Genomic DNA, 23,376 nt, shown 5'->3' on the forward strand with positions numbered 1-23,376 from the left:
AGCATCTACCGGAGTCTGTGCGGATGAGACCAGCTTTGCAAGGAGACCAACCATCCCGGGTGGTTTCTGTTTATGAAGTGCAGGGAGGGAATACCAACTTTAAAATGTGTGTAGGAGAAAGGAAGTGCTTAACACAAGCAGTCCCTCTTTCTTGGGTTCTCACCTAGCTTAGCTGGAAACATTTGTTCACTCTGAAGGAGAAGTGATTCAAAAGGGCAACCAAAGAATGTTTGCATCACAGGTCATGGTACGTGTTTTCCTTTTAGTGAAAGGCTATGTAAGAACAGCAGAGGAGCAAGGTCAATGCGAGCGTCAACTGTACCGTCAACAGCGCTCAGTCATGCCCGGGGGCCCTGGTGCAGTGCGAAGAGAAGCCATGCAGGTGGCTCTGGCTGCACGGGTGCAGGGGGGGCGTACAGGACGGTCTAGAGAGCAGGGTGCACATGGAGCTTTGAAAGGACCCCGAGCAGCCTGGTAACAGATACGCAGTCTCACAACACCATTGGACAGCTAGTGACTATTTCATGCCATTACTGTGAAACCCTGAGTAGGCAACTGCAGATCACAAAGGGACCCCGGAGCAGGACGTATTTCTAAGGAAAGTCCTCTGTCCACAGCTCACAGGACACGGGTTTGCTGCACACACTGACGTCTGCGTACAGGCTGCATCCGATCAAAGGGCAACGGCGCCAGGTCCCCAAGACAAACACATTAGCTCAGCTAAGAGAACAATGGCTTAAAATATGCTTTACTTCTAAATCTAAAAGTATAAAAAAGGTGATAGGTCACCTTAGAAAGAAATGAAACATGGGGGGGGGGGGGGGGAGACGGGGAGCTGAGGATTGTAAAACCCATGACTACAATCAGAAGCAACTGATTTTAATCAGTGATTCAGAAATGCACCGTTGTGTGACCAACTTCTTGTAGGACATGGTAGTTTAGTAGAAAAAAACCAAACAGTTTTCCTTCGGAAGTTTCCTGAATGTCTCACATCGTCTACTGCCCAGGACCCCTGGCGCCCTCTCTGGCCTTACATGATGCCGAGACGTTCCGTCGGGTTAAGTTTCCTTAGTAAAATACCCTTTACCCAGCTCTTTTACTGATTCCACGCTGAATAAAGAAACGGTGCTTTATCCATCGGTCCCCACCACCAATTTTAAAAATTAAAACCACTTTTCTGCAAACATGAAGGGGAAAGCCTGAACTCTTTGGATGTACACGCATGCACGGTCAGGGACTGGAAGGAGAAGGCCGCGGACTTCCCGAGCAGCACCCCTCTAATTCCGGATCACCTTTCTGGGCCGCCACGCAGCCTGGGGGTCCTGCTTCACGGCGACCTTGGGAAGAGGGTTCTCAGGAAGCTCTTGCATCTGGGAGGGCGTGGAGTCCTGCTGATGCGGCACCTAAGCCTGGGCGAGGTGGCTGCCAGAGGTGCTGCTGGGGAAGGGGCAGAGCAGCTACGGGGGAGGGGGGAAGGGGCAGAGCAGCTACGGGGGAAGGGGGGCGGGTGCGGGGGGGGGGGGGACGGCGGCGAGCGTGAGAAAGGAGAGAGGCCGCCCGACTGAACCTGAGCTCAGCTGTCCCTCACCCTGGAACAGGCATTGGGGAGCTGTGTGCTCAGAATGGCCGTAAACAATGGCAAGCTGCCTCAAGCCACTACCTACAGCTCCTAATGGACAGGACACAACCTTTCCAAATCAACGGGGAGCCCCACTTCTGACCTCCCTGCAGAGCTGATGAGGAAACTGTCTCCACCCCACTGTCAATCACGAGTGGGGTTCGCCCCCCAAAGGGCATCCCTCCAACTTAATAATTTTCACAGGATTCGCTACAAAATGTCAAATGTGCTTTCAAAGGACAAAGCAGTTGCTGCCATTGAAAGGATTCTGTTCAGTTGGATTAAGAGACTGACCCCTCCCGAGTGTCAAGCCCGGCTCCCACCTGTGGGACAGGCGCGGACAGGACGCGATGGCGTGCGGAACACCCTGGAAGGGCTCAGCCTGGGAGACACACTACCTTTCCCTTCAGGATCTCTCCAAGGTTCCTCTAGAAAAGGGATCTCAATGTTTGAGCCCGAGAGCGGGGGGACTGCTCTGTGGCAAACACCGGCGCTCTGCTCTCTCCTCTTGCCGGCGGGCGGAGGGAAGCGTCGGTGTCCTGGAGTCTGGCAGGATCAGGGGGGAAAGCCTTAACTATCTTTTCTCTGTCCCCGCCTGAGACAGTAACTGCGAAGTAGCACAAATCAGGGCTTGGACTAAAATGGGGCGCAGAGCTGTGGGTCCAGGAGGAAGTGCCACGGGGCCCAGCTGCAGGTCAGGTTGAGTTATCGCCTGGCGCCGGGCTCAGGTCCTGGCTCTCTTTATGAGGGACTCAGAGCTCCACACGCCTTAGGCAGCTTTACATGCTCCAGTGAGGAAAGTACCTCTCAAAAGACATCACCCTTTCCATGGAGCTGGGAAAAGGGTGAGCAGAAAATGGAACTTACCCGTTATCCTACTGGATTCCCAGTGAGCCCAGATAATAGTAAACCCTCTTCCCCAGAAAACCGAGGCTGTACACCAAGTACCTACATCAACAGAAAAGGGCCACGCCGAGCAGCTTTCTGTGGGTGAATTCACAGCTTCGAGGGCAAATCTGAGGTATGTTCGTGTGCCCACTCCCTCACCTCGGAGCATGGCAGGTGGCTGTGACGGGCTTGTCACCGCACTCACAGGCTCCTGGTCGCATCCTCTCCCCGGGACAAAAGGCCGACAGCGTCTCCATCCAAGGGGCAAGCAAAGACTGGCTGTTGCCTCTTTCCCTTTTAGGAGGCGATGTCAAGGGCAGGACCCCTCGTCCCCTGTCGTTGTCACACCAGCCCGACAGGGAGATCCACACCGTTCCTCGTGGGAGGGGGAACAACACACACCCACCCCTGGGTAAGTACCAACAGGAAGTGCTCAAGTACAGAGGAACCAGCGTCCGTGCAGCCTGATGGCGCTTTTCTAAGCGGAAGCCTTTTCCAGGAGTCCTTATGAACAGAGTACCTGCTTCACTGCTGAGCGAAATCAATGCCCATCTGTTCAGAGACAGACGGAGGGCAAAATCAACACCCCTCCCCCATGAACCTCCCTAGGAGGGGGTTCTTTGCCCTCGGACAGTCATCTGGGGCTGCCCAGGTAGCATTCACCTGTGCTGCTCGGAGGAGCTCACCTCTCCCCTGGGAGCCACCTCAAGGTGGAAACGCCCTCAGCTACTCGAGGAAGCGCCTCTCGTGGGAAGGCCCGCGTGTCCTCCCCAGGCACTGGGCGGTGTGGCAGCTGCGAGCAGGGCCAGAGTCCCAGGACCACTCTTCCCAGGGCAACGGCCACACAATCTTTCTTAGGAAGGACTGAAACCCGCTGTGAAGCCTTGCCCGGCCCAGAGCTGCGGAGACTGCCAGCGGCTGCATTTAGCTTGGGCGATGGCTGGTTAAGCCCAGACTGACCAGCGAGCACACGGGGAGCCGCGGTCCCTGCCCGCCACCACTGGCCGGCGCGGACGCTGCCTGAGTTAGGAAAGCTGCCGAGTAAACGTGGTGCGTGTCTCCCTCTCCCTTTAACTGTTATCTCCACAAAAGCCTCCTCCTCTTTGGAAAACAGGACACATCATTTAGCTCACGCAGAAGACTGGAAATTCTGGAAACTAGGATTTTAATCTCAGAATTCCTCAGCGCTGTGCGCACAGAACCACCAGGAGAGCACTCAGATGCCGGTTCCTGACCCGCCCGCAGGACGCGGCTCTCCGGGCCGGTCAGCCTGGGGCTGTGCTTTCTGACCCGCCTCCAGGTGACTGACGCAGAGGGGTCCCGGTCACGCCTGGCATCACCTGGCTCCTCTTTTAGAGGCTGCGCATGGTGAGCAGAAAAATCCCTCCACCTCTGAACCCTACTTCTGAAACTGGGTAACAACCCCTGAATGTCACCGTGTCGCTGTGGTGTCCAATGGAGACAATGTCTGGGGAAGCACGGCAATGAGGGTGGGCACCAGGCAGGGTGGGGCACACTCAGCTCTGCAGAGCCATCGGCTCCCCACCCTCACGGGATGGCACCCCTCCGGATGCCGCCCACCTCCTGCTGACATGTCGCACCCACGCTCTGTCCCTTTGCCTACAGAGGCCCCTCGCGCCCAGAGCCCCGGAGAGAAGATGCTCTGAAGAACGTCTAGGACAGCCCACCTACACCTCACAGCTTCCACCGGGGGCCCAGCTCCCCCCAAAGCTTCAGTCTAATCCTAAATTGGCTGAAACACTACCCGTGAGTTACAGTCCTTGATGCAGAATTTGCTCACTTTCAGTTTGGGTTGGGTGGCCCACTAAAACTTAAAGCTAAAAACAAAACAAAACAAAACCCAACAAATGTACTTGTCAAATCTGCTCTTATAACTTGCTGTTCAAGTCTCCAGGAGGCCCTTTGAACTGAAATATATAGCACCTTGATTTTTAAACACACAGAACATATACGCATTAAAAATGATATATAAAAGCACTAGGCTTTGCCTCCATCTCCCTATGGCCTGGCGTAGGGTGGAGAGGGTGAAGCTGCGACTGGAAATTAAGTGGGATGGCCAGAGGCGGCGGCAAGCTCTTCCCTGCAGGCGTCACACCACCTCGTCGCTCTCCAGCCCGTGGGCGTCGTACAGCGCGTCCAGGATGGCCAGCTGCCTCTCCATGGCGGGGAGGTAGAGGCTCAGGTCCCTCTGCATCCCAGCACTGAAAGCGGCTTTCTGGTGGTCGCCCTCCTTTATGGTTAACGCGGCCACAAAATCTTCATAGGACGGAGCTGCCCGCAAAGCCAGCTGCAAAAGAACTGCTGTGAGAATGCGCATCACTCTCGATTTTGCACGCTTTACCCTACGCACGAGCGCATGCATGAACATGAACACACACACACACACACACACACACACACATAACTGAGTGCAAAAGTAACAATAGGAATATACTTCGAATTCGTGGACTCTAAAATATTTTTCAAGCAACAAATCAAATACTTTTAAGGCTAGAAGAAGCAGGTGTGTACTTGGGCCATCTTGAGGATGAATACAGCCATCCAGCCAGGGAGTGCTGACAGAAAAGTTTAAGAAAAGCTCCGATCTCATGCCCGGTGTGATCCAGAGGGTTCCCCTTGAGCCATCAGAATCCACCTGTGTGCGCGTTGCTGCCAGTCTTTGTCCCGACCTGGCCAGCCCTCCCTAGCACCTGGCTCTCATCGTCATACCTCCTACCTGGCTCTCATCGTCATACCTCCGTTTCCCTGCACCACCCATCTTCCCCCACGTGGACAATATTTCCTTCACACTCTGGACTGAATATTCAGTTTGCTTGTGCACTGATGCTGTCATGCATTCTACCCCAGCTCATCTCTCTAGGAACCTGTACAGCTCATATCCCTATTTTGCAGATGAACATCACAAGGCTAATGAGTGCCCGGCCAGGACCTGAGCTTCGGGTCGTCTCTGTGCTTTGTCAACTGCACTCCACACTACATCGCTCTCTGATGGAAGAGCTCCCCTCCCTTTGTCGACAACCTGCTCCCTAAGCTCCCTAAAACCCATCGCCTGGCTCTGCTGAGATCTCCGGAGACGTTTTAGAATCTTGAATTATCATTCTACAGTTTCTTTCTTGATCGTCCTCACACTTTGAATTTGAAAGCGTTTGGGAATCGACCCTCCCCCTTTGTGCAGCTGGAGAGTGACTGGCATTTCTCTCCCAATGATTGCATCACAGGCCTGCCTGGGTGAAGAAGACCTAAACTTGACCCCAAATCTTTCACTTGTTTGCTTGAGGAATTTCAGCAAGGTGCTCGACCTCCCAGAACCTCAGTTCCCTGATTCGGAGCAGAGAACTGGTACCACTTTCCTTATCTGAAGGACTAATGGAATATGGATGACATACTTAACCCACTGCCAGGCGCATATCAAATACTCAAATGATGGTAGGGGTACATGGGAGAGAGCAGAGAATGTAGAGAGGGCAATTATCCAAAATTATAATGTGAGAAAATCTCCCAGAACCGAAGGGTATGAGACTCCAGATTTAAAGACACACCCAAGTGCTGAGTGCAATGGATGATAAAGATCAAAGGGGGAACGTGATAAAATTTTGGAATGTGGGATAAAGAGAAGATCCTAAAAGCATCCAGAAGAGGAGGAGGGGCAGTTTATACAAAATAGAACAGGAATTGGAATGCCATTAAATTTTACAATAGTAACAGTGGAAGATGGAGGACAACAGAGGTGTGCCTTCAAAATTCTGAGATATTAACCTAGAATGCTATACCCATCAACACACACTCTGGAAAACAGGGCAGAATAAAGACATTTTCAGGTATGTAGGCAATCAAAAATTTAGCACCCTCGTATCCTTCCCCTTAGGGAGCTGCTGGAGAATGGATTCCACCAAAATGATGGGTTAGACGGAGATTCCTGGTCGCAGGCCCTGGGAAATGAAATGAGGGTGAGGTGGGGATTTAATAATGTAGGAGAACTTGTGAGGAAAAGTCCTCGGACAATACAGCACAACAGGCCTGAACAACTAACTCAGACTGGAATGAGTTTACAAAGTTCTGACAGGGATGTCCCAAGAAAAAAACACATAATGACATATTTGTGAGTTCAGAGTGATGGTGCTTTGAGAGGTCTGATGGTGCAGGGAAAAATAAAAACATATAAGAAAGAACAAAAAACCTATAGAATACTGGCTCATTGTCATAATGTTAACTTGCGAGTCATTATTTTGGGATGGTGGAGGTAGGGGAAGTGAGGTAGTGACAGCGAGGTCTAAGACAGCTCAATTCTAATCTATAACAGAAAGTTGACATTTAGTGACTATGACTGATCAGGCCACAGAGAACAATAGACATTCTTAGAATCCCGGAGGTATTAGAAGAAACAGCCTCTTTGGAGTAAGTCTGGGAAGTAGGGAGCCGAAGCAGGGAGTGCTATTTTTTGCTGTAACATTTTGTATAAACCCTATGCACAAATGTTTTAGTATAATAAGACATTTAAAAAGTTTTCCCGGAGTGGGGCCCAAGGAGTTCCTCAAAGGCTCCTAGGAGATTGTGATGCAGCCACGTCTATTTGGGAACTAATGATAGAGCTCAACCGAAGAGGAAAGCAAAAAGGCCAAGTGATGATGGTGAGTGACCTCGATGGAGGCAGAGCCTGGACTGGGCATCAATCAGTTCTGCAGACTATGTCTGTTTGAAGAGAAAAGCTAACTATTTGGCCGATGAATGAATCAAATTCCTTAAGTGTAAAAGATGTTTCCCTGACCAACTGAGATCAGTTAAATGCACTTGCCCCTGCTAATTAATCAGCACGTTAGGAAACTCAATAAACTTTCCAAAGCAGGAATGACTTGGAAAGACTGAAAGGGCCAATCTGGCTCCTCTACTGAGAAGGCTGTTGCCAAAGGCTCGACATAATCTATTTTCTTAAAAACCGGCAACTTTTAAAAGTATTGGCAATAATGTCAAGGACCTTCAAAATGTCCTTGTTCTATAACTTTGGGTATATTATCTTCCTCTTTGTGTCTCAGGTTTCTTTGTCTACAAGTAAGGAAAATAAGAGAACCTGCTGAGTTATGAAATTAATAACTTCACACACACAGAGCACTTAAAACAATGCCTAGTGCACGGTCAATGCTCAAAATTCCAAGTTGTGGTTGTAGCTATTGGCAGTAGACAGAACAATTTTAATTCTAGGAACCTATTTGAGAAAATAAGAGGTTTTTTTTAAAGGAAAAAATGCATATGAACAGACACTGTTTTATCTGTATTAAGAAACTTAGAAGCAGCTTAAATTTCCAACACAGAGGATTGGATGGATCCTCCACAGTAGGGAAATATTGTACAATCACTAAAAATAATGGTTTTCAAAAACTTAATAGCATTAAAAAATGATCATGATAGAATCTATTACGTGGGGAGAAAGAATACAAAATTATACTACAAGCTAAAGTAAAAAAATTTACATGCGTGTACAAAGTACAAAATAAAGATAATTATAAACATCTAATATAAACATGTCGATATAAAATATAAACACTTGTTAGTAGATACGTATTTAGGAATATGTAAAATTAAATAGAATAATATTTAAAAGAATATATAAAATATATAAAAATGAAAGTGAGAAAGGTAAATCACAAAAATATTAAAAATGGTTATTATGGAGTGATAAGAATATGGACAAATTTAATTTTCCCCCCTTCCTATTCTTCCATAACTTCTACAATGCATTTTGATATGTCTAAATTACTACATATTAGGGAAAATGCCATAAATTAAAAAGTCCTTTTAAAGACTTATGCTGATGATAAAGTTTCTGCTATAGCTGCATTCTTGTCGACAGTATCCCTTCGATCATTACTATTTCAGGATTTAACTTTACCTCTACACTGAACCCTCCCCTCCCCACATTTACGCTTCTTGTACACAGGGCACCTCAATGCTTTAATGCTTTGTCATCTGACAGTATTCACTCAGGGAGACTGAGGAATGTAGCAGCATCTGCTGCCTAATTATTCACCAGCAGCTTCTCAATTCTTCTGTGCTCACTGCAGAGGCTGTGTGGGGAGTGAGCAGCAACCTTTGGAGACAGCGGGTTGCCGCACTTTGGGACTGGAATGAATAGCTCTGAATTTATAAAACAGGGGGAGCCAATGCTGAGGATTACCGAAGGTAAGAAACGGACGTGCCTGGCACAATGCCCAGCGCACAATAGGTGTCCAGCAGCTGCACGGCAGCTACTATTCTAACAGGCACTGAAGGACGTGTGGGCAGTTTGTAGCTGCAACTAGTCTGGCTCCTGTTATCTTCACGCTTTCAAAAATGATTTCATTTTCACTAAAATTTGATTTCTTCCACTTAAATTCTTCCCACTTTCTTTACCTGCCTCCAAATAAATCATGACCTAAAACAGTTCTTACCTTAGGCGAATGATGTCTCCTATCCTTTCAATGAGCAAAACATCACCTGCGAGGCTGTTTTTAACCACGTTCTGCCGCGGTTCCCAGCGTCCCCTACGTGAGACAGCCTTTTCACGGCTGCACCTGCCTGAGACGGTGGTCTTAGGAGCACATGACTGCTGACCCGCAGGGGCCGCTACTCCCGCTAGTTCCCACACCGGGCTCAGCGATTTGTCCCGGGGGCTGAGTCCCAGGTGTGTGTTCTTCCTCCGGCAACACGCTGGGAAGGAAGGAGTGGGGCGTAATAGGAGCCAAAACATGTGCATACAAACACCTCCACCACGAAAATAACTGGGTAAGAAGAGACTCCTGGCCCGCGCTGCCCGAGCACCCGATCCAGCGAACAGCCAAGGAGATTCCACTGGAGCACTGGGATGGGTGGGGCAAAGCACACTCTAACAGTCTGTTCTTTGTCACCAACATTCCCACACAGCTAAGACCTACAGCCTTTAATTAAATGAGCAACACTTTGTTCTGGAAGACAAAGCAAACAGGAACACATGCACCCCAAAACAAACCAAACCACCTCTGGGACCCCCAGAGCGTTAGGAGGCAGGAGGATTACTTACCGCGAAAACCCCGCGAACAACCCAGCCGTGGTGCTGCCGTAACGTCTTACCGTACGCGTTGTCTTGGAAAGAAGAAAAGCTCCATGAGCATTGGGTCTCACCAGAATTTGATGTGCTTTTAGTATCGTGTCCTTTCTCATGTATGGTCTTAGGAACTGATGAAAAGCCTCATTATAAGATTATATCGCCCAATGTTTTGGGTAGGAAAAAAGCCTACACAGATTTTTGTTTTAAAGAAAAATATATATTCCCACTCTTACCCTGTGTCAATATATCTGAACTCCAGCTTATCATCATGGGGGCGGGGGGAGGAAGTTCAATATGTATAAGGAAATAAAGAGGGAGGAAAGGATACTGGAAAAATCGAGATTACCTACATCTAGATATACACTATAAAATATTAAAATGCAGCTATTTGAAAGGTTGTGTGACCGTGAGCCAGGCCCTCAGCTGTCTCCCTTTTTGTAAGATGATCCTAAGGTTCTTTTCTTTTTTTCAATATGTTTTTATTACTTGCAGAGAGAGGAAGGGAGAGGGGAGAGAGAGAGAGAGAAACACTGATGATGAGAGAATCGCTGATCGGCTGTCTCCTGCATGCCTCCTACTGGGGATCCAGCCCACATTCCAGGCATGGGCCCAGGAATTTAACCGTGACCTCCTGGTTCATGGGTTGATGCTCAATCACTTAGCCACACCAGCCAGGTTAGGGTTCTTTTCAATTGTAACATTCATTCTGGGATGTCAAATGTTTATCCTAGATGTCCTGGACCCTGGATACACAGCATTAGACCCAGAAACCTTAGAACTATTTTGGAAAGAAGGGCTTAAAGTTAATGATCTAGTTATAAAGTAAATGGTGAGGCCCATTAATAAAAATCATTCATATTCTAGACTTTAAAGATAAAAACCTATTCCTTTTGTCCCATTGTGCTTTAAAATATGATTTAAAAACAAGTATATAATAAATTTTATTACAAAAAAATAATCTCAAGAACAAGGTGACTGCATTTTTTGCCAGGGATGCATTCTTAAATGCTTTAAATAATTCAACATGTGCAAAATTCAAAACTGATTTTTTCCACAGGAATAAGTTCAGCCCCAGGAGGCACAGAGCTTTATCATCATAATGCATTTTTACTTCAACGCTCCATTTTATTTTCTAGGCACCATCTCCAGGAGTTTACAGAGCGCTTATTCCTAAATTAACACGGAGTATCAGGGGAGTTGTTTGACCTTCTTCAGCATGTTTAGCTCATCTAAATTCTATTCTAAACTTATGTATTTTCATGTGCTAGTTTCAGCACTAGTACAAGTACCACCACCATTTAATGAATGCTTAGGTTTAGCATAGGATATAAAATATTTTAAGTTATAACGAGGGTAGGGAATGACTCAGGGGGCTAAAGATCCCTGGGGTTGGGGACCTTTACATGCCATGAGAGGATTCTGAGCTTCCCCCCTGAGGCACAGGGGCAGTTTATAAAAATATAGCTTACTGCTTTTTTCTGATCTCACAAGTAATGCATGCTTATTGTTAAAAACTTGGGAAACACAAAAAAGGAGGGAACAAGGAAACCTGAATAATTAATTGTGCCTCTCAGAGAAGCACCGTGGCATCGGGGTGTACCCTCTCCGTCCTTTTTCCTATACAGATAGTGTATTTTCTTCGACTAACGGTCACGATCAATCTGGCTTGGAATTGTGGTAGGGGAGCAACATGGTGAGACTTAGCAAATGTTGCTGCCCAGGTCCCTGAGCCTCCAGCCCGAGCCCCCTTGGCTGGACAAACTGCCTATTTGCAAGGGCTCTGGGTCCAGTGTTATGCCAACCTCAGAGACATTATACTCTTTCTACACTTTACCATTTATTTATTTATTTAAATATGTCTTTATTGATTTGAGAGAGAGAGAGAAAGGGAGAGGGAGAGGGATACATCGATTGGCTGCCTTCTGCACGCCCCCTACTGGGGATCGAGCCTGAAACCTAGGCACATGCCCTCACCTGGAATCCAACCAGTGACCCCTCGGTTCATGGGACGACACTAAACCACCTGAGCCACAGCGGCCAGGACACACTTTGACCTTTAAGTCAACCATTCAAAAAAGCCCGAAACCTTCCTCCATGCCCCCTTCTCTAGGGCAACCAGAAAACAAAGGTGCTGGGGGTCTGCGCAGCGTGGGCAGGCAGCCGGGCTAAGGAAGAGGGAGTGTCTGTGGAGCAGCACGACCTGTGTCCCCTTCCTGGCCTTTCCAGGAGGCAGCTCTTCCTTACTGTGTCTGCACCTGGCCAGAGAGGAGTCCCACCGGGGGGTCTAACGGAAGAGAACGATGTTAGAGAATTGGGCTGGGTCCTGACTCAGGCCCAGCAAGACCACTGCTATAATTTAAAATCAACAAGTACAATTAAACTCATTAAAAAACAAACACGGTTTGCCAAAAGTCCTTAGCTGACTTCTAGGGCTGCATTACAGCACGAAGTCTAAGCCTGACCTATTTTGGTTACCCAGAGATTAGATAATGAAATACATTAATCTTCGCTGTAATACTCATTCGTCATCCTCATGCTGCTCTACAATCAGGAGGTATTTTTGGCTTCCAAAGACATAAATGACGCCCTTCTCCCAGTCCTCTGAGACGGGTCACTTCCTTAGAGCCCGCGTCAAGACTTCTGAGCAGGGAGCCGTGTCAATAAATCACCCTGCCCAATTCTCTCCTTTACAAGTAAAGGAACAGAAAACCCAGAGGGACCATGACTTTCCCAAGGTCACAAAGCTCAAAGCAATGAGAACCTGGGGCATTCTGTCGCATTAAGCCATTCTGCCAAAAACTAACGTTTATCCTCCGTGAAACAAAATGATGAGAATGAAAAATGTGCCTTTCCCACCCATTTCCTGAAAGAATTTGGACCTTAGTCTGTTTGTGGAAACCAAACAACTGTGATTTCTTTTCTGGTAACTCAGAAACTCGCTGTGAGGGACTCAGAGACCATGGCTAGACCTACCCCAGTACCTGAGCGCGAACCCTCCCACCACAGCTGGTGGACAACCACTCGGGCCAGAAATGGGATCTATGAGAGTCTCCAGCACAGACCTATCATTGGTAAGAATGTGTAAAGTCCCTTTGAAGACAAAGAAGAAACGAAAATCTACGTTTTGAGCGAGAGCTTAGGAAGTAGATAAGCAAGGCCAGGAAAGGTAGAATCCATCCTTTGCTGAGCCCAGGAAGTAACACCGATCGCCAGCCCTGCAGGAGTGGCTCGCAGGAAAATGTGCAATGGACAAACATGAAGAGAAATACTGAGTGAGAAAGGAAGAATGTGCATAGCGTGACACCATGTATACATGCTTAAAACATGCAATGCAGTACTAGATACTGTAATACACAGACACATAAATATACAGAAGTATAAAAACATGCACTGTGGAATGACAAACAGCACCTTCTGGAAAAGGAGAGAGTCATGGGTCACGGGGTGGCACATGGTTCTGTACTGAACTGTTCTATATATTTGGCCAAGTGACAGGTATTTGTCAAATGTCTGAAATACTTAAAATAAAAAGACTGAGCTGTTAGGGAAATTCCCTCTGAATTCTTTACAGTGACTAAGCTTCAGGCAAAACGGACTGTCTAGAGAAAAGCCGACTGTAAGCAGCAGACAGGTGAAAGGGGTGCCCGGAGACGTCCTTTGTTAACTCCAGGCACCGGCTAGACGGAACTTGGACGTGAGCCCATTCTGCCAGCAGAGCCACATGCTGTGTGGCGTTTCGGAGCGAGCACGACTTGATTCACGTTCCATGGTATTGTCAGAACGATGAGTCACGTTATAATCTGACGCTGAGTATGTGATTACGAGTGCGGGCTTTCGCACAGAGCTCTCCCTGTCTGTATTAAATATGTGACCGAGCATCCTGGAGATCCTGGGGGGCCGGTGGAGGGTTTCATATTTACCTGACATTTATGGAGTCATTCCGAGTTGAGGGATGTGCTGCGTGCTATCCCCCCAGAGGGAACGTGCTGACACAGAGCACGTGGCATTTAGTACAATGGGGCGTGAGATGCCAGAACAGCTTTGCTTCCCGCCACTTACGGGGCTGGTCTCCAAAAGCTCTGATATGGCGCCTGCGATAGAGGGGCTGAGCTATAGGCTGGACCATTAAACATACCTGCTTTGTGACCCAAATCTTTTCTTAGAATGACTTCCAGAGAACGTCACAGGACATTAGGGGTTCAAAGCTTCTTGGCATAGCACCACCAGAACAGTCTACGTAACCATCGTCATGGGAACCCAAGTGATGGCTCAAATGCAAGGGCGGCAGCGCAAAGCCCGAGGCTTCCTTGCAGGTGCAGGGCACTCATTCGAGGCCACAGGGCTGCAGCAATACAGTGACTCTCCATGTGTTTTCTAGGGCGTTAATAGATGACAAGGTTTCCATCATGGCACTGAAGCCTTTTACATGTCATCTCCCACTTCCAAGGCCACTAAGATTACACAAGTTCTGTGAACATTTACCTCAAACCCTTTCTTAAGCCGTATTTTCAAATTTGGGAGTGGCATCCAAGGTTTATCTTTAGTTTATTCCTAACACTGTCTTGCTGTTCTTAGGTTGGAAAAATTCTATCATCAGAAAACTACTAATTCCCATGGAAAGAAGGCAAAATCATCTGATGCCGAGGATAACTAGGTGCGCTTCCATGTCCTAGCCCTAGATGACTGGGTCTCACACTCAGCAGGGATTAGAATCATCTCAGTGGCTTGTTAATGCTCAGACTGCTGGGCTCTGCTAGACTTTTGGGTCAGCAGGTGTCGAGTGGGCCTGGTAGCCTGCATTTCTACTAAGTTTCTGTGTGTGTGGGGGGTGGTTAGGGAAACCCTTCTCCACACTGAACTCAGCAGCGGGAAACTAGTGATCCCTATAAGGAGGATATGATTTACAGGAAATCATGAAAACCTCTGAAATAACCTGAACAGGGGATGCAGTCTCACATTCACAGCCCCTTTTCCTTTCCAGTAAAACAGTGCTGAGGGGGGAGAGGGGAAGCACAGGCTGAGATTGGCTGTGCCCTTCAGGCCTCCTCTCTCTTCAGGGCCAACATGTCCTGGTCCACTTTCCTAACAAGTGGGGGAGGAAAAGGGGCGGAGTTAGGGGCGAGGGGTGAGGACAGGACTGGAAGGGTATAGCCTCCATTTCCTCTTCGCCTCCAGGGGCAAAGCTTTTCCTTTCACGTGCTGGTGTGAAAGCAGCTGGGTGCTATTCCACCCCAGTCCAGCAGGGGGCGAGTGAGATTAGCATTCCTCTCTGCCCCCCCGCCCCCCCCCCCCACAGCCGTACAAAGCAATGGCATCACCTGACAGACCCCCTGATGCATTTCCTGCAGGTGGAGCAGTGGTTCCCAACATGGGGCACATGCCCCACACGGGGGCAATTTGATTTTTAAGGGGGGGCAATTAGAGATTTCTTATGGTCCTAGGGCCTCATATACAGTATATAAATATATATTGTGACATATTTATACATTTCAGTTCTCTACTATGTTTTGAAACTTTACTATTTTTTCATATCACTTCATATTATTATTTTTTAAACAATTTCTTAGTGATTTCCTCCTCAGGACTTTAACTGTCCTTTCATTCTTGTATTTTTCTCTTTCATGGATGCCATGTTCTTTGGAAGCTTGTTTAGATCAAGTTAATGGCCTTTTAGGCTTCCTCCACGTGAATAGGAGTTCACTTTTTGAATAATAAGAATTATATGTCACGGGGCGTTTTAGAGATGCTTAGGTGGTGCATGGCCAAGAACAGGTTGGGAACCACGGTCCTAGTGTGAAATCTCCCTGCTAAGAAGTTACTCTGTGAAGAGAAATGTCTGGCTTGGCACCCAAGCTTTGCAAACTTTCCATTTCTGATTTGGGACAAATAAACCCTATATATCAAGGTCATATATCATGATGATAAGAATATAAATAATGACAGAAGCTAATATCTATTAAGTGCTTATCATGTGCCACTTTTCTGATCTTTTTACATGCATGAAAAGATTTCATCTTTACAACAGCTTTGTTAGAAAAACTGGATCATCACTGCCATTTTATAGATGAGGAAAATGAGAAACAGAAAGTATACGTCACCGTAGTTAGCTAGTTATTAATACAGAAAAGAGCAAAGGGAAGTCAGACATTGTTGAGCACGGTCACCTGGGAAGCCGAGGTCTATCTGCTTCCCCAGGAAGCTACAACTTCACACTCCCCGCGGGAAACCACCGTCCATTCCCCCACAGGTCACTGGGAGCCAAGCACAGATAGCAATGAAGTCAAAATGGTGCAGGGGGAGGTGCTAGACCACAGAGGCAGTCTAGTCTAACCTGGGATAAAGATCATTGGCTAGGGGGTGGAGCCAATGCAAGCCCGGGAAAGTTTGGGAAGCTGATTGGGGAGCACCTGACCATGTGGGTCCAGTGGATGCCCGGGGCTGTGAAAACTGCACAGGCTCTGAGGACTATGAAGCAGAAACCCTGGGCACTGGCCTTTGCCCTGCTGAAGACACAGCTGTACTTTTTCCATGGTGGGACCGACGGAGATGGGACATTGGGAAGCCAGAAGGATAACTCTTGCGATATTACATCACAAGTAAACCATGCCACCACACCACAATCTCTCATGCGTGTGTCCTTGGAATGCTTTCCTCTTGATCCCAAGGAAGAGCCTGATACCCACCGACAACAAACTGACCAGGGCACAATGCTCCAACGTGGTGGAGTGCAGAGAGCCCATGATCTTTACCATGCCACAGGTCAACGAGTTCCCCAGGTACTGGTTGGGGGCGTGACCCGCTATGATGAATATACTTTTATTACTGAAATCAGGACACATAGGGGAGAACATAACTGAGACTGTCCTGGAAATTCAGGGATGTATGAGAAACCAAAAAATGCAGGTAGCCCGGGATGGTGGAGACATTTTGTCAGGGAAATGAGGACCTTGGAGGCAAAGGTCCTAAAGTGGCCCTGATTCAAACTCTTCGTGGTCTTAGCATGTATGTTAATCCTTCACAATCGTGGTTACTTAACCTATAAAAATAGACTGATTTGAGGATTAAGTTGTCTAAATTCTTCATAGAGTTACACCAATATCAGCTTTTACTGTTTCATGGCACATCAGCAAGTTTCTAGACAGAAAGGTCTGGGAAAACCATGTAGGAGTAGAATCCCTCTGGCCTTACGGCCCAGAGGAAGGACTAAGAGGCAAACTCACCTGGAGACTGACAAAATGCTGCAATGATCACTGGCTCCCCTGCCCAACAGAAGCATCAAACTCATTCATTTCACTGCTTATAACCATGGCTACTTAGAGCCTGACCATGTGCTTCTCCACATCCTAACAACACAGGGCTTCAAAGTCATAGGGAATTTCACCCCCACACCCCAGGCCTCGGGGCCCCTGCTGGAAGAATGTCCTATAGGACAAGAGTGGGAGTTCAGCCACTGTTAGGAGCACTAAGAGGATGCTTCCAAATCTTTAATGTTTTTCAAACTGGTCTGATAGATACATGGATCCATCCATCTATCCACCCACCCCCCATCAGTGTTTACTAAACACCCACCATGTTCTCGACTTTTGACCTCGGCCTTGACTTCAGTCTCGACTCTGCCACTACAACAATAGAGCATGTGGGGCATGCGAGGACTACAAGAGAATGGCCAATCCTTCATCTCACGCCAGAGCAAATTCCCAGCGTTCCCCAACCCCTTCCTTTCATAGGCTCCAAAATAAGCTTCTCTGGATACTGATTTTAGAAGACTGTACTGCATTTGAAGATTAACTTAGGAAGAACGGACTTCTTGGAAATGTTAGGTTTTCCTATTAAGATTAAGAAATGGCTCACCATTAACTTAACTCTTCCTTAAGATACACTGATTTTAATAATTTAGATCTAGATGATCAGGCCTCTATCTCATGGGTTCTTTTTAAACCAAGCATGTAAGAAACAAACAATTAATCATGACGAACAAAAAGAAACAAAATCATAAGCTGAAGAGCAGAATTTCCCCTCCATCCTGTGTCTTCCTCCGGGGCCTCCATCCTACACCCTGTTCAATCGATCCATCGAAATGGAAAGAACACTTACTCAGGGCTGTCTGGATATCCTTTTCTCCATTTTTCACTTCTGTTAAAAATCCTTTCAAGAATTTGAGACCTCTAAAACAAAAAAGAGGAAGAAATATTAGTTTCAAAATTCACTCCTGTTAAATGGGTAGAAAGCAACGGCAGAGCTCAGCTTCCACTACGTGGCCACAAATCTAATGGCTACCACATTGGAGAGTACAGCTTGCACAAATGCAGTACTGTCTTCTAAGTCAGTTTCCAGCAATATCTTGGGCTCGGCAGCCAGCAGACTGAGTCATGGCAGTCCTTTCCGGTGTCTCCCTGCCTGTTCCCTCCAGCTTGCTCTGGCCCTTCTCAGCTGTATGGCTACACAGGGGTTTTCATAATGTGGTCTCAGGGCCAGCAGCTTCAGCAACACTTGGGAACTTGCCAAAAAGGAAAATTCTAAGGCCCACTCCACACTTACTGAGTCAGAAACTGGGATTGGGGTGGAGCAACTATGTTTTTAACAAGCCCTCCAGGTGGCTCTGATGTCCCTAGTTTGTGATCCACTGACTTAAAGCAAAACCAGTCAACTTTATCATGCTTTAATCTTATGTATACTGTTAATATTAACAATGTTTATCAACATCAAGAGGAAGGCAAAACAAAACAAAACAAAACAAATATGGTGTTTTATTCATTAGAGCTTCTGGGAAAGTCTATGCAAGTAGGCCAGACCCTCCGCTCAGTAGCCTCCTTTCCCTTACAACTGCTTTGCTGAGTTTTAAGTGCGGCCCCACCCCAGCAGCCTCACCTCTTCAGCCACAAGAGGGCTTCTGTAGCCGAGTTCCTAACCCGGGCCACATCAGCCTCCACTTCGTGCAGCACTATCTTCTGGAGGGTGGTAAACTCTTCCTTGTTGGTTATATACTTCTGATTCACTTTCTGCAGGAAAAGCAGGGAAGCAATCTAAGTTAAAAATGCTAGAGCCACCAAGAGAATCAGTACTGAGAATAGTACTGAGACTTTTTGTTATTTTTTAATATAATTTGTTGATTTTTTACAGAGAGGAAGGGAGAGGGCTACAGAGTTAGAAACACTGATGAGAGAGAAACATCGATCAGCTGCCTCCCGCACACCCCCCACTGGGGATGTGCCTGCAACAAGGTATATGCCTTTGACCAGAATCGAACCTGGGACCCTTCAGTCCGCAGGCTGACACTCTATCCACCGAGCCAAACCAGTCAGGGCAGTACTGAGACTTTTGAGTTTGTCAACCAGGCCTCTTAAGAAATAAAAATAAATGCAACCTCTCTATTACTTTCTTCCTTATGTTTTCAGGATTTGCTTATTATTATTATTATTATTTTGAGAATTCTTTTGAGGCTTAAGCTAGAATTACATAGTTAGTCTCAGTGTTTTAAAGTACTATTTTTAAAGTATTTTTTTTTCTGCTCCAGAACTGTTCTCACAGCTGTCCTATACTTTCTGTTCTGAGATCAAATGCAACAATCATCTATTTCTGAATGGAATTTCACGCAACTATTTCCTCCTAGTATAGAGTCTCCCCAGAGACAAGCTGGTATATTCACCTTAATATTTCCAACAAGATCCATTTTAACAGGAGCAAACACTGTAGGGCCAAGTTTGTCTAAAAGGAAAAATTAAAAACATCTTTGAAAAAGTAATATTTTCAAGTGGAAACTATTTTTATAACAATTTAGCAGGTTTTCTTCCCCCCCCCCCCCAAAAAAAAAACACAAAAACAACCTTATAGTTTTTGCTTTTAAATCCTTTTCTAAACATAAACTTCAAAGGCACTTGGGATACTATCATCACCTTTTTCTATTGTGCTACCCTGAGATGAGTAGCACAATAGAAAAAGGTCCTATAATAAGGTCCTAAGTGGCAGGGAGGATAATCCTATAAACTCCGAATACATATTGTAATCCTTAGGGTTATATTACCCAATATGGTGGCCATTAGATTTGTGGCCACTGAGTGCTTGCAATTAGCTAGTCCAAACTAAAATGTACTGTCAGTGTAAAATATATACCAGACTTCAAAGATTTAGTGCCAAAAAGGAATGCAAAATTTCTCATTAATGATTCTTTTATATTGATTACATGTTGAGATGATATTTTGAATATATGAGGCTAGACAAAATAAATTATAAAAATTAATTTTATCTGTTTTATTTTACTATGTTAATGTACCTGCTAGAAAATTTAAAATTACATATGTGGTTTGAATATTTCTGTTGGACAAGAACAACTAAAAAAATAACACAATTGGGTAGAGCTAAAAAGCCAAAAGAGAAAAGATAATAAAATTCTAAAAAAAATATTTTATAGATCTAAAAGAAAGGCAGGAACAAAGATAGGTAGTTAAAAAGCCAAAGAGGAAATAAAATTGAATACTAAAAAGTAACATTAATTAGCTAGAAGTCAAGACAGGAGTAAAAAAGGAACAAAGAACAGATAAGACAAATAGAAAATAAATAGCAAGATGGTAGAAACAAATAACAAGACAGTAGACTTATATTCATCCAAACAATGCAATTCACTACATTAACAAAGCACGGGGGAAAAAACAACACTTGATAATTTCAATAAATACAGAAAATATATTTTAAAATTAACTCATTCATGATTATAAAAACTTAATGTACAAAAGTCAATGGTATCTATGTGCTATCAACGAACAACAGGAAGATGGAACTGTTTTTACAATAGCATGAAAACTATTAAAATTCTAAAATGTATTCCTAACAAAAGATGTATAAGACTTCTATACTAAAAAAGTGATACAAACATTTTTGTGAAAATAACAAATACCTGAGTAAATGGAGAGATACAGGATGATCAAGCATTAGAAGACTCAATGTTTAAGATACATGTCAGTTCCCTCCTAAATGGCTTAGATTCAATGTAATCTTAATAAAAATATCAACAGGCTTTTTCATAGAATTGGAAAGCCAAAACTTACGTAGACATGCAAGAGATCTAAATTGCCAAAACAATCATGAAAAATAACAAAATGGAAAGAGTTACATTATCGAATTTCAAGCCTTACTGTAAATGCACAGCAATTAGGACTCGGAGGTATTGGCATAAGAAAAACCAAACAGACCACTGACACAGAAGAGAGAGTCCAGAAATAGACCCACGCTTACTAGGTCAACTGGTTTTCTACAAAGCTGCCAAAGTAATGTAAAAGGAAAAATGGCTGTTCAACAAATGGTTCTTGAACAACCAGATATAATAATAAAAAGAATCTCAACACTTACTTCACATTATACACAAAAACTAATTCCAAGATGACTTACAGATGGAAACAAAATCAAAAGTAAAGACTATAGAAGATGACAAGGAGAATATCATCATAACCTTGGGGGTGAGCAAAGATTTCTAGGACACTGAAAGCACTGACTATAAAAGAAAGAAAACAGATAAATTGGATTTCATGAAAATTAAAAACTCTGCTCTTCAAAAGACATCAGTAAGAATTGGGCAGCCATAGTCTGGGGGAAAATACTCATAATGTGTATGTTTACACCGGAATGTTACTCACAATATATAAAGAACTCTTATGAGTCAGTAATAAAAAGAAAATTAACCTTTTAAAAAAGGAATAAAGCCCTAGCCAGTTTGGCTCAGTGGATGGAGTGCCGGCCTGCGGTTAAGGGCACATGCCTGGGTTGAAGGTTCGCTCCCCAGTAGGGGGTGTGCAGTAGCCAGCCGATCTATGATTCTCTCTCATCATTGATGTTTCTCTCTCTCTTGCCCTCTTCCTTTCTCTCTGAAATCAATAAAAATATACTTAAAAATCCTACATAATAAAAGGGTAATATGTAAATTACCATCACTCCGCTACGCCCACGATTGGGCCAGTGGGAGGCACAGGGGGCGGGACTCGGGGTGGCCAGGGTGGCCGATTGGGCCGGCGGGACGCTGAGCTTTCGTCGCCAGCGGCAGCGCGAGCTCAGCGTCTGTGCCATGGCTGTGCTGCGGCACAGAAGGGGCCTCTGGGGCAGTGAGCCGGGTGACTGGTGGCCCCGGCTGACAAGGCGGTGCGGGCGGGCGGGTGGCGCGGCTCCCGGGGGAGGAGTCAGACGGTGGTCGAGCCCCAGCAGCGCGCTGCGGTGTCCACAGAGGACGCGGGTTTCCGCGCAGCCCGGGCCGGCCGAGGGAGGGCTCATGAGGGAGCCGGAAGGCAGAGGAGACGGCGGTGGCCCCAGCCTTCCTGGGCGGGAGGCGAAGGCAAGACCCTGGCCCGGGCTCCGGCTGCGGGAGGACCACGCCCCCGCCCCGCCGTGCCCTACGGGCCCAGGGACTTCGGAGCCGCCAGCCACACTGGGTCCCGACCAGTGGACAGACAGAATTGAAAGCGGGGAGCTGTGTGTCTGCTCCAGCACCAGCGGACCCCCTGCCATCAAAAGCGGGGAGCAGGCTGCTAGCAGTGTCCAAGGAGCGTGCTAGGCTTTGCGGGGCAGTGGATATGGCCTGGATGGCAAGTTAGGCCTAGGGGACCCTACACGTGCATGATTTAATCATGCACTGGGCCTCTAGTAAAAAAATAAAAATGGATTAAAGATTTAAATAGATGTCATAGTGTAAGAAATAGCGAAGACCAATAATTACGTGAAAAAGTGCATAACATCATTAGTCATCAGAGAAATGCAAATTAAAGCCACAACATGATACCACTAAACACAGGAACGGCCAAAACCCAAACCGCTGACACACCAAGTGTCTGTGAAGATGTGACACAACCAGAATACTCACACGCTGCTGCTGGAAGTGTACAATTGAGCAGCCAGCCTTTATAAAGCTAAACATGCGAACCCTATGAATCAGCAAGTCCACTCCTCGTCACTGGCCCGAGAGAAAGGAAAACATATGCCCACTGACACAAAAATGTTCAGGGCAATTTCACTTACAATAGCCTCAAACAAGAAACTACCCAAATGTCCACCAACAGGAAAATGAATAAATAAATGGTGAAGTCACTTAATCAAATATTATTCAGCAATAAAAAGAAATGAACTGTTGACACATGTAACAACAAGGGTGAAAACATAATATTGAGAGAAAAAGCCAGATGCAAAAGGGTTTATAACATGACTTTATAGACATGGGATTTTAGACCAGGTGAAACTCATCTATGGCGACAGGAAGCAGTAAAATGGTTGCCCCGGGCTGGGTGAGGGTGGGTGACAGGCTGGGGACTGACTGGCAGAGAGAATATTCTGGGTGATGAAAACATTCTTTGTCTTGACAGGGATGCGGATTACATAAGTAGGTGCATTTGTCAAAACTCACTGGGATCATAACACTTAAGTTCTATGCAAGCTATACCCCAATTTAAAAAAAGATGCATAGTTAATTGGGTCATATAACCAATTTCAACACATTATCGATTTCTGGTACAATTGACTCTATAAAAATAAAGTAAACAAAATTTGAACTTAACAAAAATTATAGCTATAATTCCGTTATCTTTGAAAAAACGTTTTAACTGGTAAGCATTTTTTTCATAGTACCAATGGATTTGAAGGTCTATTTCTCAATGACTTTCACTTTCATTTTAAATTATGATTTCTAGAAAACAGAATTCCCCTTTTTCATGACTCTATTTGGAGGTCACTATTTAGTCACAGTTAGAAAAGAAATGGGAATATGCAATAATGCTTCAGATCATGCAGTTTTAACTGTATGTGGCAGGTGCCATGAAGG

At 45.8% G+C, this 23,376-nt stretch overlaps 1 protein-coding gene across 1 annotated transcript in view; it reads right to left on the reverse strand.

The window, feature by feature from the left end:
• Positions 1–3,684: 3,684 nt before the first annotated feature.
• The window catches only part of PLEKHA8 (pleckstrin homology domain containing A8), a 46,284-nt gene continuing 26,592 nt past the window's right edge, over positions 3,685–23,376 (reverse strand). The window contains exons 10-14 of the mRNA XM_008147635.3: positions 19,231–19,289; positions 18,453–18,583; positions 17,679–17,749; positions 9,558–9,619; positions 3,685–4,814 (exon numbers count right to left, since the gene is read on the reverse strand). Of these exons, the coding sequence (XP_008145857.2) occupies positions 4,617–4,814; positions 9,558–9,619; positions 17,679–17,749; positions 18,453–18,583; positions 19,231–19,289 (521 nt within the window). The 3' untranslated portion in view covers positions 3,685–4,616. The remainder of the gene's footprint in view (positions 4,815–9,557; positions 9,620–17,678; positions 17,750–18,452; positions 18,584–19,230; positions 19,290–23,376) is intronic.

This window comes from Eptesicus fuscus, chromosome 14, assembly GCF_027574615.1.
Source record: "Eptesicus fuscus isolate TK198812 chromosome 14, DD_ASM_mEF_20220401, whole genome shotgun sequence".
Classification (NCBI taxonomy): domain Eukaryota; kingdom Metazoa; phylum Chordata; class Mammalia; order Chiroptera; family Vespertilionidae; genus Eptesicus; species Eptesicus fuscus.